General features: G+C 42.1%; 1 protein-coding gene across 5 annotated transcripts in view; it reads right to left on the bottom strand.

Annotated features, from left to right (window-relative positions):
• The window catches only part of FAM120A (family with sequence similarity 120 member A), a 104,534-nt gene extending 83,471 nt beyond the window's left edge, over nt 1-21,063 (bottom strand). For 4 of the 5 annotated variants that reach the window (XM_079926129.1, XM_079926130.1, XM_079926133.1 and 1 more), the window contains exons 1-2: nt 20,359-21,063; nt 253-499 (exon numbers count right to left, since the gene is read on the bottom strand). In XM_079926129.1, the coding sequence (XP_079782255.1) occupies nt 253-499; nt 20,359-20,832 (721 nt within the window). In that variant the 5' untranslated portion in view covers nt 20,833-21,063. Of the gene's footprint in view, nt 1-252; nt 500-19,828; nt 20,079-20,358 lie in introns of those variants that run through there. The other variant, XM_079926131.1, reaches the window with a different exon arrangement.

Below are 21,063 nucleotides of genomic sequence, written 5' to 3'. Positions count from 1 at the left end.
AAAATTAGTTTATCGGCCTAAGTGGAACAATACATAAACAAACAAGAACAAATGAAGCACATTTTCAGTGACACCAAAAAATAATGAGTAAAGAATGTTACTGAGGAGAAGCCCAGCCCATTCCCTGTTTTTTTGAAATTTAAGTAAGATACAATCCCAAACATTCTAGCATTGAAATTAAAAAAAAACAACAACAGTATGTCCCGAGTACAGAACTCCTTTATAAAATGAATTTTCACACTGCCCACCTACCTAACAGAGCAGCAAAGATAGGGAAGCGGTTTGGGTTCAGGTCCAGCTGCTTGGCAACCTCGTGCATCAGATATTGGCTTGTGGTGAGACTTTTCCCATTCCGGCTCAGTTTTAGGGCATGGGCACTGAAATAGTAGGGGATGTTGCACAGGGCATAATCAGAGTCGTATGCAACTAAGCCGTGGAAGCCGTTTTCTCTGCAGAAACCGATCACTTCTTGATGATGATCCTCGATGCTCTGTGCAACCTGTGCAAGGGAGAACACCACTTCGTCAGAGGCCAGGCACCACTTCAGCACGTGCTCAATACACAGACATATCTGTACAGAATCTGTAAATTCCAGATATGGAAGATATACAAGAGAGCCAAACAGTCAAAACTAACAATCATAAAGTATGCAGCACATTGCTCAAATAAGAAATTTCAGTGGGAAATAATCTCCTGGTCAGTAACTTACGATCCCATCCAGACTGCAAATTAACTTTCAATTTCTTATCAAGTTCAAAGATCACCCTGTTTAAAAATACACAATCCCAGGTGGCCCCTGTGACAGTATTTTGAAGGAAAAGAGACAGATGGGAAAAAAAGAGACAGAAGAGGAAAATAAAGAAGTGTAAAGGACGGAGACAGAAAGAAGCCAGCCACTCTCAGTGAAAACAAAATAATTTCTTCAAAGTAAGTCAAAGCAAATAGGTGAAATAACCAGAAGGATTAAAAAAAAAAAAAAGCCAAGTATTATCCATCACCTACCTACTAGTTACTATAGACCCTGAAGCATTCAGCATATGGGTAATAATAAGAATGAACATGTTTACCCCCAAATAATTGTCACTCGTTTATTCTGTGCAAAGGACCAGGCCTGGTGGTATGGCACCAGGTTCAGGACCACTGTGAAGGCTAGGTCTAAATTTACTGCCTTTTTAGTGATGAAAACTACAAGCTAAAGCTTCTTACTTCTACTGGCTCTCCCATTGTGAAAGGTCAACCCCATCTATCTCAGGTGTCCATCACATACTAAAGAGGGCAGAGAAGCAACGCCCACAGGAAAGCAAAAAGCCCCCAGAATTTCTCTATTCCAAAAAACATACCAAAGGGCATTGAAAAACATTTTCCTAAAATTATATATATAAAGTCAAAGACAATTCCTCTCCTGCTGTTACCCACACTCATTTAATCAACTAAAATTTGGCAGGTTTTTTTTTCCCCTACAATGGATAAAGGTATTTTAGAAAACAGAATTTTAAACTTAATTGGGTGACTCAGCTGTGGAAAATTAACTCTCCATAGAGCCCTAAAGGTAAAAAACAAGTGAGTGCCCTTAAACATAAATTTCTAGAACTACACTGCCCGATTTGTGGCTATACTGAATTAAAATTTAAAATACATTAAAAATTAAGTTCAAGTGTTCAATGGTCACCTACTAGATGGACATCATTGTAGAGTTACTCTCATTTCTCACTGACTTTCAGCAAATTTTGTTAGAAAGTTAGTTATAATGAAATCTCAGCGGCAAAGCAGTCCTTTTAAAGACGCATATTTAAAGGAAAAATAATTTTTTGCATTCTCTTAATAAGTATTTTGATAAAAATATTTTGCTTTACAAAGAAAGCAATAACAACATACAATTAGTCAATTACTCTTCCGTCTTAGAATAGGATGATGCTGTTTTATCTCAGTCTAAAAAGAGTACTTTCACTAAAATAGAAAACTACAGTTAAAATTTATTTTAATTAGCCCAGCTTCATCTAGAAATGATAATCTCCAAGTCCATGCTCTCTACCTCAAATCACTTTATTACATAAAACTTTATATTTACAGCAATGTCTTAAGGCATTTAAAAATCACCAGCAATTCCTGTTTTCCAGACATCTTTAATATTAAGTCTGCACAATCTTCCTAAGAGGCCCTGAAATGAAGAGAGATTGTGAGTTACCACCCCCTAGCTCCAGTCCCCTCAGAGGAGTTCTAGAAAAGGCAGCATGGCTGCTTGCTTCATAGAGCCAGATATCCTGTAGAGGAGATGGGGCAAAATTAAATGTATGAGTTGAGTACTGTACAAGCTATATTTTGCAAGAGAGTTTGTTAACCTATTCTTCCAGGAAACTGAGGCTGCCAGCAGTTCAGAACCTAGCTCTGCCCAGCTCCAGGACAAGAGCGGTCCAGAGACTCATCCTCCCTGAGCACCCACTCTCTGCATACCTCACAACATCACCTCATTATCCTCACAACAACCCTTGGAGGGGAAAGGAGGAGGTAGCCCTGTGTGGTCACTCAGTGGGGTGTTCAAGCAGGGGAACAGCAGGTATACTGACTCAGAGCTGAGTGTGGTGTCTGCAGCCTCATCCCAGAGACCCAGGGGAAAGCAGTAGGCAATGGAGTCAGAGCAGGCAGGGACAGATCTAATCTGGCAGGTTTTCAAGGAAGGCTGTGGGCATTGTAAAACAACAGGCAATATATTTCCAGAGCTGTAAAGCACTCATACTCTTTGACTCTGGAGCAATCTTACGCCAGGAAATAGAGCCTAAGAAAGCAACGTATCTGATAAAAAACGTTGGGAGCATAAAAAGGGTGAGGGTAGCCTTCCATGGGAAAAATAAGTTAACATTAAGGAGCTGGGTAAACACAGCAACTACACAATGTTGTGGAGAAACTTGAGAAAAGCTTAGAATAAAATATTAAGCAAAACCATTTCAGAATACAATATCTGCTACATACAACCACATAAAACTGCACCTATGGAAAAAGACTGAAAGGGAGTAAGCAAAAACTAACACAGTTGTGCACGGTGGCACAATTATACTTAAAAAAAAAAGAAAGAAAAAAAACTTTAATTTATTATTATTTTTAACATCTTTATTGCAGTATAATTGCTTTACAATGGTGTTAGTTTCTGCTTTATAACAAAGTGAATCAGCTATACAGATACATATATCCCCTCCCTCTCCCACCCCTCTAGGTGGTCACAAAGCACGGAGCTGATCCCCCTGTGTTATGCGGCTGCTTCCCACTAGCTATCTATTTTACATTTGGGAGTGTATATATGTCCATGCCACTGTCTCACTTTGTCCCAGCTTACCCTTCCCCCTCCCCGTGTCCTGAAGTCCATTCTCTACGTCTGTATCTTCATTCCTGTCCTGTCATTAGGTTCTTCAGAACCTTTTTTTTTTTTTTAAGATTCCATATATACGTGTTAGCATACGGTATTTGCTTTTCTCTTTCTGACTTACTTCACTCTGTATGACAGACTCTAGGTCCATCCACCTTACTACAAATTACTCAGTTTTGTTTCTTTTTATCTCTGAGTAATATTCCATTGTATATATATGCCACATCTTCTTTATCCATTCATCTGTTGATGGACACTTAGGTTGCTTCCATGTCCTGGCTACTGTAAATAGTGCTGCAATGAACATTGTGGTACATGACTCTTTTTGAATTATGGTAGTAAAAAAACTTTTTTAAAGGAAAAAAATCTAATAAAAAGTTGAAACAGCCCTCATATATGCATGCCCACACTGGCCACCTCTATGCCACCGCACTGGGGGCAAATACTCCTCCTTTCACATCCATCTCCTGCCAGACAAGGCACACAATTTGCTCATCTACATATCAAGGGTCTAGCTTGGTGCCTGGCACACAGTAAAAACTATTTATGAAACGAAAAACTCTGGGAGTCCCAGTTCAGGGGCCCCAAACAGTCTTTAAATTATTTATAAAGATTACTATAAACTCTAAACAGTAGAAACCAACAGCCAGTAGAGCCTTATAGAGCAGTTTCATCTATCTCTGGGGAGTGGAATGTAGCGCTTTCCACAGTCACCTCCTTCCACTGACCCTTCCCCAAACACAATTTCTCATTCATTCAGAACACTTGGTTTCAGCCTGGCATTAATAAGCAAAGTGAATGAACTATTAATAACTCACTACAAGACTAATTTGCAAATGTTAACAATATCTTAATCCTCCCCCAAAGCACACCTAACATTAAACAAATAATTGTCTGCTAGAATTAATCTCCTAAAACAAAAGATAAAGGAACTCTGCCCTTAAGTAAGCACAGACTTCAAATCTAAAGCAAGGTGTATAACTGAATCACTTTGCTGTATACCAGAAACTAACACATTGTGTTAGTTCAATCAACTATACTTCAATAAAAAAAATAATAATAATAAAGCAAGGTGGAGCAATCTGTGCCCCTTGTCGTGCTCATCTTTCCTATCTCAGGTACCCTGAGTGATATGGATGGCGAGGAGAACCAAAATGTCCAGGTTCCAGTTCTGGCTTGATGTCCAACCTGCCTAGCTAGGAATGTAAAATTAATGAATCTTTAAGATTCTTTCAACTTCTGAAATTCTAGTATTCTTCCCCACTGGTTAAAATCCATTTTGCCTTTATCTGAGGAAGGCTACATGGCATTAAAAACCACAAGGTAACAGAGATGCAATCCTTTCCAACAAGTGAACAATGGAAGTGTGGTGTAGCAGTTACTCAATTAGGGAAATAAAAACCCCACAAAACACCTAAATGAAAGAGTCTGGCTGATGGATACATGACTCTGCATTTGTACAAGCTCGCATCATTGTACATACCATACAAAGGATAAACTTTAATATACACAACTTAAAAAAAAAACTCAGCCAGCAGTCAGGGATGGTAGGCCAGAATGCAAACTGACAAATGTATCGAATTGTATTATAAACCGTCTGTCACAGGGGTGCCAATGAACAACTCTGAAATCACTTTCACATGTGTTAAGGTTGGGGTAAATGGATGGTAGATGACCTCAGTGTCTCCCTATCAGAGAACGGACTTACAAATGTGCAAAGGGAGGAGGCTAGCATGACCCTGTAGTGTTGGGTTAGCCATGGAGATGTCCGTAAGAACCCACAAGTAGATGACAACACAGACAGACAGGCACAGAAATCATTAGAGGTTAAGTGTGTGCATGTGGATTAGTCTATAAACACACACCTATATCTCCCAGGTGTCAGCAGAGAACCTAGAAGCAGCAACACCCCAGGAGAAAGAACATCTGTACCCCGATCTGGTTTCTAAATACCATTCTCCACTAAAAGGCATGACACCGAGCAGACGCCCAGTAGATATACGGAAGGAGGGCACTGCCCCTCTGGAGCATTCTCCTCAAATCACAAGAAAATATCAGACAGCCCAAACTGGAGGCCAACCTACCAAATGTCTGATCAGTTCTTCAAAAGTGTCAAGGTCACCACAGAGACAAGCAGAGGCTGAGAAGCTGTCCCAGATCAGAGATCAGTAAGTAGACAAGACGCCTAAAAGCAACAGGGAATCCAAAAAGGATACAGGTAGAAAATGGAAGAAATCTGAATGAAATACATAATGCAGTTAATGGTACTGTACCAATGCTAATTTCTTAGTTGTAACAGTTGTACTAGCTCATAGGATGCTAAGATGCATGAAAGCTGAGTGAAGGATATTCAGGAACTCTCTGTGCCATTTTTGGAACTTTTCTATAAACCCCAAATTATTCCCAAGTAAGAAGTTTATTTTAAAAAGAAAAAACAAAACAAAACACAATAGTCTACAAAAGCGGTCCCCAACCTTTTTGGCACCAGGGACCAGTTTCCTGGAAGACAATTTTTCCACAGATTGGAGGCGGCGGTGGGGGGAAGGAATGGTTTTGGGATGATTCAAGTGCATTACATTTATTGTGCACTTGATTTCTATTATTATTACATTGTAATATATAATGAAATAATTATACAACTCACCATAATGCAGAATCAGTGGGAGCCCTGGGCTTCCTTTCACTTGCCACTCACTGATAAGAGTTTTGATATGAGTCTGCAAGCAACTGATTTATTATGGTCTCTGTGCAGTCAAACCTCTCTGCTAATGATAATCTGTATTTGCAGCCGCTCCCCAGAGCTGGCATCACCGCCTCAGCTCCACCTCAGATCAAGCTTTAGATTCTCATAAGGAGCACACAACCTACATCCCTCACATGCGCAGCTCACAGTAGGGTTCGCACTCCTATAAGAATCGAATGCCGCAGGTGATCTGACAGCAGGCAGAGCTCAGGCAGTAATGCGAGCCATGGAAAGCAGTTGTAAATACAGATGAAGCTTCTGCTCACTCATCCGCTGCTCACCTCCTGCTGTGCGGCCTGGTTCCTAACAGGCCATGGACCGGTACCAGTCCGTAGCCCAGGGATTGGGGACCCCTGGTCTACAAGACACTAACTGAGAGACTGTTTTAAGCTATTTCATCATGTGAACAAAGCACTGAAAGGCCTGGCAGGCAAAGTCTCCGAGAGTCTATCATGTGAAAACACAACTCTCCCCAGACAGTCCAACTAAGGGAAGTAGGAAAGCCCACCACACACAGCATAAACCTATGAATGAAAGAATAAAGTCCAACAACCAAGAATACCTGTAAGAGGCCCACTGAACAATTCCTCAAGATTTATGTCAAAGAGCCTTGTAGAGTCAGGGGCAAAGAATTGGATGCAGTGCAGAGGAGACTCGATGCAAGGTTTGGGTGAGGATAGGAAAACGCCTGGATTGCATCGAAACAGAACCTGAGAGGTAGTTATTTAATTAAAAAAAAATTAAATTCCAGAGGTTAAGCTTCTAGGAATCAGGGTCTAACAGGGTATCGCTGTTCTTTCTCCTTTCAGTGTGTCTTTCTTCCGGTCTGAATGCCTTTCACTCCTGTTTCCCATCTCTTCTACTCACCCTATTCCCCGTGTTCTGTTTCTCCAATTCCCTAGCCTTCCAGCTCCTGGCTCAGACTGGGCACATTATGCTTAATGAAAATGGTATGTCTAGTTCTTAATTCTTAGTTTAGAAATGAGTAAAAACTATGAAATACAATGTTGGGAAGATTATTTCAATTTGAATTCCCAAAGAGTATAAAAAGCAAGCTAAAAAATTAAGCCAAGACCTATCTACTCACAGGTGATAAAGAAAGGGTTAAGGCCTCCTATGAGAGCGAGCCAGACTTGGAATTATGCATAGCCTCCTCACAGAAAACCACAGGCTAGTAACCAAAGACCGCCTACCACCTTAAAGGCACTAGGCCTTGACTGATTTTTGCCATGGCTGCCATCACCACTGCATCAAAATGCAACTTCAGATCAAGGGAGTGAAACCGTAGAGCTCCTGAGTACAGTGCACAGAGCATTCAACGTTTACTATTTTTTTTTAATATATAAATTTATTTATTTTATTTTTTTATTTTTGGCTGTGTTGGGTCTTCGTTGCTGTGAGCAGGCTTTCTCTAGTTGCGGTGAGCAGGGGCTACTCTTTGTTGCGGTGCGCGGGCTTCTCATTGCTGTGGCTTCTCTTTTTGCGGAGCACGGGCTCTAGGCGCGCAGGCTTCAGTAGTTGTGGCACGTGGGCTCAGTAGTTGTGGCTTGCGGGCGCTAGAGCTCAGGCTCAGTAGTTGTGGTACACGGGCTTAGTGTCTCCGCGGCATGTGGGATCTTCCCGGGCCAGGGCTCGAACCTGTGTCCCTTGCATTGGCAGGCAGATTCTTAACCACTGCGCCACCAGGGAAGCCCACTTGATACGTGCTTTGGTAGCCACAACTAGGCTGGGAACCACCAAACACCTCGCCTCACCTCTCCACCCATCCGTCACCAAGAAACACGGTGTATGCAATCAGTGTTGAAGATCTTCAGTAGCTGGCAAAACGCCCCATTTTTGGTCCCAATGAAGTATTTTGTATTTAGCTAGGGATAATTTTATGTAACTGTATATTTGCCACAGAATCCTAGGTAAATCTTTTTATCTCAATAGTTTTAAGTTTCATCATTAAAAAGGCAGATACATCAAAATTCAGTATTTTTTACAAAGAATAATGACTAAAAAATTCTCAAGCTTACTTTGTGAATGTAATTATTTATTAATGCTGAAAGCAGCTATGGGGAAAGTCCTATAAGAATGAAAATGTAACACCGTTACTTACTCCTAATCTCCAGTGAAGAAGCACTTGTACAGTGAGGTTTTGTGTCTCTGGCATCAGGTGAACTCCACTGCCTACTTTAATACTTTCTGTACTTCCATTTCTTCATCTGCAAAAATAATAGTACTCTCCTACCTCATAGGGTAGCTGTGATGATTAAATGAGTTACTACATGTAAACAGCTCAGAATCATTCATAAATAATAAGCACTTGATAAATGTCAGGTACTATTTATTTTCAAGTAAGCTATGTGAGAAAGGATCTACTTCTTCATACTTTTCATGCAGGACCTGAAACACTATGAGTTGTCATAAAGAGATTTTCTGACACAAAGAAAAAAATATCATATGTGGTTTTTCTTTAGAATAATTTTACAGAGGCTCAGGGAATAATGTGACACGTCCTCCAACCAGCTACTGGCTTTAAAAGATATAAGTTAACCTGAACATAAAAGGATAAGTCAACCTAAATTCTTTTGTTAAAAAAAAAAAAATCAGGCTCTGACCTTTATCCAGCAGAATTCTAGACACTATGCATGAGGTGGGTAAAACTTACTCAGGCTACTTACTCCCTACTCAAGTCGAGCTGAAGAGTGAGAACATGAAAGTCAATGCTAACTTGGTAGAAGATTTTTATTGTTGTTGTTTACTTTAAAAGAGCAATTTTAGTGTCATGACATACATTAGCAATGTCTCTAAAAGTAAACCTCTCCTCCTCAGGAAATCTGTAATCATGGCTGAATAAACGTCTTATCTTATATAGCTCTTGGTTATTCTATAAGAATTGGTTGCAGTGGTCTTAAAAGCAAGGAAAAACAATGTCTTTTAAAATAAGGGAGTGGCACATGAAAAGGTTCTCAACTTCATTAATCATAGGGAAATGTAAATCAAAACCATGAGATACCATTTCACACCAATTAAGATGGCTACTAAAAAAAAAAAAAGAAATAAGCAAGTGTTGGCGAGGATGTGGAAAAACTGGAACCCTCACACATTGCTGGTGGAATGTAAAATGGTGTAGTTGCTGTGGAAAATGGTATAACAGTTCTCAAAATATAAAATCACCATATGATCCTGCAATTCCATTTCTGGGCATATACTCAAAAGAACTGAACGCAAGGATTCAAACAGATATTTGCACCCCCATCTTCATAGCAATATTATTCACGATAGCCAAAATGTAGAAGCAACCCAAGAGTCCACTGACAGATGAACAGATAAGCAAAATGTGGTCTATCCCACACAAGAAATTATTATGCATCCTTGAAAAGGAAGGAAATTCTGATACATACTACAGCACGGATGAACCTTGAGGACATTATGCTCAGTGACATAAACCAGTTACAAAAAGATAAATTCTGTGTGATTCCATTCATATGAGGTGCCTTAAGTAGTCAGATTCATAGAGACAAGAAAGTAAAATGGCGGCTGCCACAGGCTGGCAGAGAGGAATGGGGAGTTAGTGCTCAATGAGGACAGTTTCACTTTGGGAAGGTAAGAAATTTCTAGAGATTGATGGTAGTGATGGCTGCATAGCAGTGTGAATGTGGTTTCGCATCCGCTGATATGGACAGCCGACTGTACTCACTGTACTACACCATTTTACATCAGGGACTTGAGCATCCTTGGATTTTGGTATCTGAGGGGTCTCCTGGAATCAGTCCCCTGCATATACCTGAGGGAAGACTGTACTTAATTCTACTGAACTTAATTCCACTTAAAAATGGTTAAAATGGGCGGGCTTCCCTGGTGGCGCAGTGGTCAAGACTCTGCCTGCCAATGCAGGGGACATGGGTTCGAACCCTGGTCCAGGAAGATCCCACATGCTTAGCTGCGGAGCAACTAAGCCCCTGAACCACAACTACTGAGCCTGTGCTCTAGAGCCCGCAAGCCACAACGGCTATGCCCGCCCGCCCCAACTACTGAAGTCTGCACACCTAGGGCCCGTGCTCTGCAACAAGAGAAGCCACCACAGTGAGAAGCCTGCACAATGCAACGAAGAGCAGCCCCCGCTAGCCGCAACTACAGAAAGCCCACGCACAGCAATGAAGACCCAACGCAGCCAAAAATAAAATAAATTAATATAAAAATAAGAAATGGTTAAAATGGTAAAACTTTTGTTATAGTTTATTACAATTAAAAAAATAAAGATAAAAATTATAATAATAAGAGGGTGGCACCCCGTCTCCCTGTTTTCTCAGAAATCCTAGGCACTTAGCTCCAAGATATAACTTCCTCCTTGTCAAAACAGAAGTTTTATTTTTCCTTTGGATAATGACATTAGCATATATGTAATGTATTATATCTGCCAGCCTACATAAAAGGGTGAGATTTCTTCTTTGCAATCTCTTTAGCAGGTTGCCTGTGATGCAACTGCAATCTGTTTCAATGCTTATTCAATAATAAAACTGTTTTCTTTCTCTGTTAAAAAATTAAATAAGAGAGTGAATGTCCTAAAAGAAATGCAAGTTAAACTTCATACATTTTTAAAATAAAAATAATAAAAGGAATGTTGAGGGCTTCCCTAGTGGCGCAGTGGTTGAGAGTCTGCCTGCCAATGCAGGGGACACGGGTTCGTGCCCCGGTCCGGGAAGATCCCACATGCCGTGGAGCGCGGCTAGGCCTGTGAGCCATGGCTGCTGAGCCTGCACGTCCGGAGCCTGTGCTCCACAGCGGGAGAGGCCACAATACTGAGAGGCCCGCGTACCACAAAAAAAAAAAGGAATGTTGAACCAAGGGAGAAAGGGGTGGGGTGGGAGGAATTGGGAGACTGAGACTGACACATATATATTATTGATACTATGGATAAAATGGACAACTGATAGGAACATGCTATATAGCACAGGGAACTCACCTAGTGCACAGTGGTAACCTAAATGGGAGTGAAGTCCAAAAGGGAGGGGATATCTGTATGTGTTTGGCTGATTCATTTTGTTGTGCAGTGGAGGCTAACAACATTGTAAAGCAACCATACTCCAATAAAAATTAATTTAAAAGAAAAAAGGAGTGTTGAAACACCAACATTATTTGTATTCAGTGTCTATTCAGCCTACTATATTAATCTCCTAATGATTCAGCTAACTCCAAGCAGTAGTATTCTTTTTAAAAATCCAATTCCAAAATACATCAAAATTTAACTTTTGGAATTCAGAAAAATGAATCTCAGACTGATGCAATTTATTTCAAAATGGTGACACGTGCAAATTCTTTATTGAAATATTTAATGGCTCACATAGGTACAGGAGATTGAAAAACCATGGTGCCTGTGCTCATCCAAGCGGTCCAGGGAGGCCCTCCCAGTCTGGACTGGCTGGCACTCCTGCCCATGAAGATGAACAATACACTCCAGACCTATGAAAACTCAACCCTCCAGTAATACTCCTTCCAGTATATTTTCTTACACTAATTGGCAAAATACCAACACAGTAGTTTCAGTTTTTCCAAAGAAATAAATTTATTCTAGAGACAAGCGGGAAATACCAAGTAACCGGGGTACAAAAGAATCACGTTTCTAGATCACAGATCCTTAATTACTGTAGATTTACCATCACCTTTGCAGATAAATCAGTGTGCCAAGTTCAACTCTATACTGGCCCTAAAATACCTAGAAACAATGTTTGATAGAGCCAGGTATAACAAGGGAGAAAAAAAAAGATGGCTAAATGAAGCCAATTTCCCTAAGCAGTCACCCCTTTGATGTCTTCAACACAGCTCCTAAATTAAGAAGCATAAAGGGCTTACTCAAAGATAAAGCCTCTGTGCCAGGTGGCCAAGCTGAGACTACTTATCTGTGGAATTGACTAGACTCTGGGTTTGAACACAAACTTTCTACCCTCTTTCTGCCATCACTGCCTTGCACAAGGTGACTAACTAGTGAGTCTGGAATTGATTTGTCCATTTCTCAAATATATTTTGAACACGTACTACATGCCAGTGTTCTAAGAGATGGATAACATAATGTTCTAAGAGGTGGTCATCCATCGTAGGACTTACTTGCTAGAGAAAACATAAACATAAGTAAAAACTAATTCCAGCTGTATAAAGACATTTGGAGAATTTTAGAATATTTCTATCTGAACTCTGATTCACTTACATCTAATTGTTCTATTTATAAAACTTTGTCTATAAATCCATTGGAAAATAAATCTAATTTTTCAAATTCTGAAGTATTGCTTCTTTAAGGTAGGGGTGGAGAAAATGGGTGAAGTCTAAATGTACAAACTTCCAGTTACAGTTGACCCCTGAACAATGGGGAGGGAGGTGTTTAGGCAAACCAACCCTCCACGCAGTCAAAAATCTGTGTATAACTTTATAGTTAGTCCTCCATCCACGGTTCTGCATCCATGGACTCAACCAACCACAGATTGTAATATTTACTATTGACAAAAATCCACATATAAGTGGACCCACACTGCTCAAACACGTGTCGTTCAAGGGTCATCTGTATAAAATAAATAAGTCATGTGGATGTAATGTACAACATGGAGAGTGTAGTTAACACTGTATTGTATATTTGAAAGTTGCTAAGAGAGAGCTTAAAAATTCTCATAAGAAAAAAAAGTATAACTATGTATGGTGATGGATGTTAACTAGACTTAATGTGGTGATCATTTCACAATATATACATATATTGAATCATTATGCTGTACAGCTGAAGCTAATATAATGCTGTATGTCCACTATATCCCAATTTAAAAAAAAAAGGAACTCCTCTTCATATTACATGGTATTTATTCCTATGGTCAATTTCTTACTAAGGCTGGAATGTGTAGTATGTTTTAATTAATTTCTTTCCATTGTATAAATTCTAATTGTATAAAACAAAATGAAGAGCAACGTGGGTCTAGAAATATATAAGAGAGAAGGTGTGTGTATGTACGTATCTTATTTAGAAAACTAAGCTATATTCTCTTTTTTTACTTATCTCCCTGGTATACTTAGAAATCTCTATTTCAAACCTTTATATGGCTTTACTAAGGCCCAAAGCTTAGAATTCTTTGACTTGTTCACATCAGGATTTCCTAGCCTTGGCACTGGTGATATTTGGGAATGGATAATTCTTTACTGTGGGGCTGTCCTGTGCATTGTAGAATGTTTAGCAGCATCCCTGGCCCCTGCCTCTAGATGCCTGCAGCCAGTATGCCCTCATCTGTGACAATCAAAAATGTCTCTAGACCTTAACAAAATCACCAGCCCTCTAGCCCCTGTTGAGAATCACTGCTCTTCAGTGACTAAATAGATGGTCCTATGGCATCAAAGAAAGTTCCAAACGTTGACATGGGAAAATGATGTAAACGAGCACACACCCCCCCCCCCCTTCCACTAGAGTAAACTCCTTAAAGGATTCCATTCTTTTCTGTTATATTCACTCCTCCACACCTGGCCAATAGCAGGCACTCAATGTTTGCTAAAGGGAGAATGAATCATCACTGGAAACCAGAGAAGAGAGAATAAGAAATTTAAAGAAAATAAATCGTACTTAATGGCCATTGACCCAGGTGTTGAAAGAAATTGCCTATATAAATAGAACAAAGAAAATATATGATTAAAAAGTTGAATGCCTATACTAAACATAGGAAATACAGGAGGAGTAAAATTAGTCCCTGGCCTCAAGTAGCTTAGAGTTAGTGGGGGAGATACATATGAAGGTAGCTACAATAAAGCTTTTGAGATGGGCTTTGAGGTAGAACCAAAATTCTGGCAAGCGAAAGTGGGGTAGACAGAGGGAGACATCAGTAGAGTTGGGAAATGGACATTTCTTGGGGAAACAGTAAACAGTCTGGTTGGGAGCATCTTAAAAGTATAATAGAAGAATTCTGAAACTAAGGAAGGTAGAATGGATTCGGATTGTAGGAGGGTCTAAAAGCCTGAATAAAGAGTTTGGATTAATGGTTTTGTTGACAGTCGTTGCCAGGAGAATGACTCACCTGAGGACCCTGCAGGGTGCTCTGACATTGTGTGCAAGATGAGTTCCACTGTTGATACTAGGCATGGGGGCCTGGTCAGATCCAGAGGCAATTCTGACTACTATCCACAGTAAGACACAGTTTAATGTAATGGTATTCACCCTTAATACATGTCTTGCATTCTACTTTTTATTCTATTTTATTCTGTGTGAATTTTTCTAAATGCTGATAAACACCCAATAATTTGGTTTCACAACCCACCAGACCTTTTCGGTAAACTTGGTGAGTTCACATGTTGGGAATACTAGAAATGAGGAACAGAAGTGTAAGTAAGAGACTGCTGGGCTAGAACTGATGTGTCATATTGCAGGGACTGGCAGGATGGAATGATAAAAATGCCAAAGATGACTCCAGGGTGGTAAGTGTAACTTTGAAATAGGTGACCATCAGGCTCAAAGCAGTTAGGGCTAAAAGTGAAATCAGAACAGACTGGGAGAAGAGACAACTGTGGAAAGTGAAAGGAGAATGAAGGGTATATCAGTAAAAGTCAGGCTCTAGGGGGGACATGCAGTTTGAAGTCTTAAAGGTGGTATCATTCTTCCTGCTAATTATAGGACACAAACCCTAGGGTAGCTAAAGTGAAATTACAATAGTCACTAGAGGTGACTAATCTGAGGTCAGATTAGAGAGAATAGTCAGTTTGTGTGTTGAATGGGATATGGGAGAAGTAATCTCTAAGTACATAAAACCAGCTGCTCAAGTCTTTGAGAACAGTAAAAGGGTGCACTGGAAACTGTCAGATGTTGAAAGAATATGTGCATAGTATTAACCTCAAAAGAGGTAATAATAAGAGTATATAACAGAAAAGGTCCACAGAATTATGGCATTTATGGAAAGTCGTATTTCAGTAACTCCAGGAAATGGAAGTGCTTTGGTAATCAAAAAGGCTTCAACAATGCAATGTTGAAGGGAAGAGGCAATGGGCTTTGGTAAGTCTAACTTTAAACCTGAAAAATGGGTGATAACTGTTGATAAGTATCAGTGCTGAAGTCACAAATTGGTGGCTCAAGATCTGAATTTAGCCCGGAGTCCATTTTCCTTGGCTTAAAGGTGTTTTTTAAATGGAATAATTTCAAATAAAAATCTGGATTTCTGACTTTCTTGAAAAATCTGAAGGTCTGGCAATGTTGGCTCTATAGTCTTGTAAGGCTTTTAAAATGTGCACACTCTTCAATCTATCAAGTATGTGTGTGCATACCATTTGTAGGGGATAGATAAATCATACACTATGCAGGTATTAAAAAGAATTAGAACTGTAAGTATAGAAATGAAAAGATTTTTTACACACTTATAAAAAAACAAATTGCTGAATAATGTAGTGATCGCATTAATGTTAAAAACTAAAACTATTTTGATAACATATGATATATAATATAAAATATACATAGGCACCTGCTGTGGAAAATAGTATGGTGATTCCTCGAGAAATTAAATATAAAATTACCAAATGATCCAGCAATTCCACTCCTGGGTACATACCCCAAAGAACTGAAAGCGGTGACTCCCGACAGATTTTTGTACACCCATATTCACAGCAGCACTATTCATTAGTCACAACAGCCAAAGGGGGAAGCAACCCAAGAATCCATAAACTAAATGTGGTCCATCCACAGAATAGAGTATTTTTCAGCCTTATAAGGGAAGGAAATTCTGACACAACATTACAATATGGATGAACCTTGAAGACATTATGGCTAAGAGAAATAAGCCAGTCACAAAACTGGTACACTTGAAGAAAATAAATATTTTTAAATAAGTATTTTAAATGTATGGCTGGTTTGAGTTATAATGTGGTCGATTCTGAATTGTAAGTATTCCCTGATCAATTAGAGATCTTTAAGAATAACAGTACATTGCTAGTTTTCAGTGTCTCTTGGATAGAAACTGTGCTGCCTGGAAAAAGCAGCAGAGGCGTTTTGCTATCAGATCTGACCTAAGAGTGAACTGCAGGTAGGCACACCCCACAGCATTCTTACACAATGAAACTGAACTTTGACTTCAGCACACCACTTCCCTCTTGAAGAGGTTACTGGTTACTTGTCCCCAGACGTTGCTCAATCAGCAATCGCAATCCGTTTCTTCCCATATTAACAAAATACTGAGGGCTAAATGAGACAGCACTGTGAGAGATGACCTAGCATGGGACTGGCACCCTACAAAGTATACAAAGAAAGAGATCATCATCCCAAGATCTCAGGCCACAGCCTAATCTCACATTCTTCCAGTGACTTAAAACATGAGCTCTGCTTTATGTAAGATCTGAGTAAATACCCCAGAGTACCGATTCAGGATAAGATTTCAAGGACTTCATTATAAACCTGCACATCAACACCACAAGTCTTGAGGCAGAAACATTTAGTAAAGCTCCAGGCATCTAATGCCACCAAGATTTTAAAATCAACATCAGTCCTCACCAAGTTTCAAAGGTTATGATGACTCAAGGCACACAAGAGGAAATGCTCCTAGTAACTAACAGAAGCCAAGTTCAGGCTGGGCAGTTTAATGACCTGAACAAAATTAGCTGATGTGTGGGCCAACTTCTAATGGTTAAAGAAATGCAATTATTACTTTAGCAAAGACATACTCTTCTAAGCCAAAGAAGATTTCTCTAAGCAAAGCTGACGGGAAATTAAGACTTTCTGCCAGTTTGCAGAACCCTGGAGACGGCCAATACGATGGTAGATTTTTATAAGAAAAATGCCTCATATGCCCAACATTATATATAGTGAGATGTTTGCATCAATTCCTTTGCCAATTTTTATTTAATCTTAAAAAAAATACAAATATCATACAGTAAAATTAACTTTTATTTACTTTTGATGTATAGTTCTATGATTTTAAAACATGCTACCAGGGCTTCCCTGGTGGCGCAGTAGTTGAGAGTCCGCCTGCCGATGCAGGGGACACGGGCTCGTGCCCCGGTCTGGGAAGATCCCACATGCCGAGGAACGGCTGGGTCCGTGAGCCATGGCCGCTGAGCCTGCGCATCCGGAGCCTGTGCTCCGCAACGGGAGGTGCCACAACATTGAGAGGCCCGTGTACCACACACACACACAAAAAAAATGCTACCACCACTACCATCAGGTTACAGAACAGTTCCATCACCCCAAAAAGCTCCCTCCTGCTGTCCCTTTATATTCACACCCTCAGGCAACCACTCATCGGGTCCCCATCACTACAGCCTTATCTTCAAGAGAATGTCATATAAATAGAACCATACCTTTTGAGCCTGGCTTCTTTCACTCAACATGAAGCTATAAAGACTCATCCAAGTTGTATGTATCAGTAGTTTCTCCCTTTTTATTGCTAAGTAGTATTGCACAGTACCATAGCTTAACTATTCACCTATTAAAGGATATTTTGGTTGTTTCCAGTTTGGGCTATTATGAATAAAACTGCTATGAACATTCAAGTTCAGTTTTTGTGTGAATAATAGTTTCATTAGGAAAATACCCAGGAGTACAACTGCTGGACCACATGGTAAATGCATTTTATAAGAAACTAAGGGAGCTGTTTTTTAGGGTGGCGTGCCATCTTGCATTCCCACCAGCCATGTGGGACGATTCCAATTGCTCAGCATTCTTGCCAGCACTTGGCATTGCCAGAATTATTTATTTTAGCCATTCTAACAAGTATGTAGTGATATGCCATCATGGTTTTAATTCACTTAACCATTTAATGGGCATTTTTAAAAAACAGTACACTCCCTTAGAGAATGCTGAACATAAATTTTTCTGGCTCAAAATCATCCTCATAGAGTAAACCATACTGCCCTCAGGGGCTACTGAAGTACATAGGGTTGTTTTCTTTTTTCTAAGGAAGCCCCAGAATTATGTGTGTTTTTTATAGCTTTTTCTATCTTCTCCCTTGTGAAGTGTCACTTCCTTCTATTAATGGTGCGCCTGCCTGGCAGACTTTCCTCTGCACCCTTTTCTCAAGCTAAGTTTAGAAATAGATAACTAAGCTTATCAGAATTACATCTAAAAAGGAGAGGGCAGTCTACAAGGGAGAGAAGTTGATTCTTCAAGGAAGAAACAGAAAGCTTTTTTTTTCCTTTTTGGGTCACTATACCAAAGCTTCCTGACCTCTCATTTGGCTGCTGAGAAATTTTTAGTAGCTGGATTTCTTAGGCATTTTCCAAAAAGGTGAGGCTGCCAGTTAAGTGCCCACCAAGGAATTGAGTCTTTACTATATTAAGCTGTAAAATTAACACTATATTGTGGTTCTATATCAGGAGTTAAAAGCTTATCTAAAGCAAAATAATTATAGACTCAATTATATCTTGAGTGCAGAAACCTAAGTGGAAGAAATGATCTTAAATCTAGTTTCTTACTAACTTACACATTGGTCAAAATTCTGGGCATCCAGCAGGTAAGTGAGACATTTACAGGGGCACAAAGATAAATACCAAGAAATTTTACAATTAAAAAAGAATTTAGCAGTTCTTTCAAAAGATACAGTGACTGTGTACAAACACTGACTCTGATCCTAAGTAAAATTTACGGTGTTCCTTTGAAAGCCACTTCACTAGAAAGCTCATTGTCTTTCCAGTAGTAGTTTCCATCTCTGAACAAGATAAAACTGTTAACACTCAGGGCATCTTCTGGAGGTGGATCACACCTGGGAGTCGGCACTGTCTTCTCTGAGAGCCCAGGCTCCAGGGCAGAAAATGCCAGCAGCAGTCCCTGGCTCTCAGCCGAACTTCCCCAGGGACGCAGGCTAGGTCTCTGCCATACTCACAGACCAATCGCCGCTCTTCCAGCAGCCTCGACCCGCACACTTAGAAACCCTGTCGCCAATTGCAACAGGATCGGGGTGGGACTTCCGCTATCACTTTAGGCTTAACCACCACCATCTCAGCACAGGCAAGAGCAATCAGGAAGTTTGAATTTCACAAACTTTGGGAACAAGCACAGTTTCAAGCAGAAATAAAGGAATGACAAACACGTTGGAAGGCAGAGTGGCAAAAGTCAGAAAACCAAAACATTCCCCCTAAAAATTTTAAACAAAGAACAATCAAAAAGGAAGCAATCAAAATTCAAGTCAAGGGTCATTGATTTGCATGTTATCTCTGCCGTGGCTGCTAGGTCCTCAAGCACTCCTTGGCCTGGGTTCTGGAAGGAGACCTCTGCCAAAAGGACAGCAGAATGCCGGACAGTCAAAGCTCTGATTACCTGAGTGCACAGCCCAAAGTGGTGGAGTCCTCACTGTGCAGAGAGAAATAAATCCTGGAAACTCTGATTCACATTCTCTTTGCCCTGACTCTGAACTACTCTCTTCACTTCAGATACACAGAACCAAAGACTTTTTCACGTAGACTCTAAGTCACAGAACTGACAAAATTTCAGCATGTCAAAATTTATGATTCTTTGAAATCTAACACACACGAAAATCCGACAATTTCTCTAAAAACTGTCATCTTCCAGGGAACCTGGACCCAGCCCTGCGTTCTCAAGAAGAGGCTAACTCCACAGGCCTTGCCCAGGTCACAGACCCCAGCTGAGCCGGGGTGACAGCAGTAGGCAGACTTTCCATCCACCCTCAGTGGCTGGAGACCCCTTTCTGTCGCCATCTAGCCCACTTGCTCCCCCAAAAAACCTGTTGCTGTTCAAGCCCTGCTAAAGAAAAACCAGCGTCTCATAAAAGTTCAGGTTAGTAATCTACCTGCTTCAAAGAGTGGAGGAATACTCCGGATCTCAGCGATGGTGGCACTGCACCCTCCAAGCCTGCAGCTATCCGCTGGTCTTAAGGTTCTCGGACGGCCTGGAGCAGCCGAAGTCCCCAGACCCCGGGCACTCGCAGCCGCCGGCCGGGCTCCAGGCCGCGCGTCCATTTTGCAGCAGTTCAGACCGGGAGGGGAGAGGCGCCTGCAGTCCCCCGGACCAGACCCCTAACCCTGCCCAGCTCCAACTTCAGATCCCGACCCGCTCGGACCCCAGACCCCAACCCCGGCCCAAGCCCGCACCCCAGACCCCGACTCAGGCCCAGACCTCTGGCCCTCTCCTTCTCTGTTACCCCAAACTCCAGTCCAACCCCGACCTCCGACTCCAGATCCCGACCCACCCTGACTCTGAATTCGAGCGACTCCGGCCCCACGCCCACGCAGACCCCAGCCCAGCCCCGGCCTCCAACCCCGCCCCCGGCCCCCAGGCCCACGCGGACCCCGGCCAGCCTGCCCGCCCGGCGGGCCGCACCTTGACGTGGAAGCGGATGAGCGCCAGGCGGATGCAGTGCGCCATGCAGACGGGTGGCAGGAACCAGACCTTGGGCGGCGGGGTGCCCTTGTTCTGGACATGGCTGACGATCTGCTGCGCCGTCTGGCGCTCGTTGCCCTGCCGCTTGACCCACTCGTGCAGCCGCGCCTTCTCTAGCGCGCCGTTGAAGAAGACGAAGAGCTCGATGTTGCCGCCGAAGCAGGCCTTGGCTAGCGCGGCCAGGTAGCCGAGCATGTGGTTCCACTGGCCGCCGCTCACCCAGTCGGTGTAGAAGCCGCCGTAGAGGCGATGCAGGCAGTTGTCGGCGTCCACCAGCAGGCGCAGCGGCGTGTGCGGGGGCCGCTGCCGCCCGCCGCCCACCAGGCTGCCCCGGGCCAGCTTCTGCAGCTCCACCGGCACCACGGCGCTCGGGCAGTGCTTCTCGATGTAGTCCTGGAAGCCCTGCACGCCCATGGCGGCGGCGGCGGCGGCGGCGGCGGGCGCGGGGCGGCGGGGCGGCGGGGCCGGGGGCGGCGGGGCCGTGGCGCTGGCCTGGGCCGGGGCGGCGGGCTCTAGGGGGGGCCGGGCCGGGCCGCGGGCGCGCTCATGGCCGCTGCTGCCGCCATGTGCTACCGCCTCCCAGGGCCATGGCGGGGAGGGACCTGCGCCGTGCGCCGCTCCAGGCCCAGGCCAGGCTGAGGCGGC

Source organism: Stenella coeruleoalba (genome assembly GCF_951394435.1).
Source record: "Stenella coeruleoalba genome assembly, chromosome: 7".
NCBI classification, from domain to species: Eukaryota; Metazoa; Chordata; class Mammalia; order Artiodactyla; family Delphinidae; genus Stenella; species Stenella coeruleoalba.
This window is presented reverse-complemented; position numbering and strand designations above follow the sequence as displayed.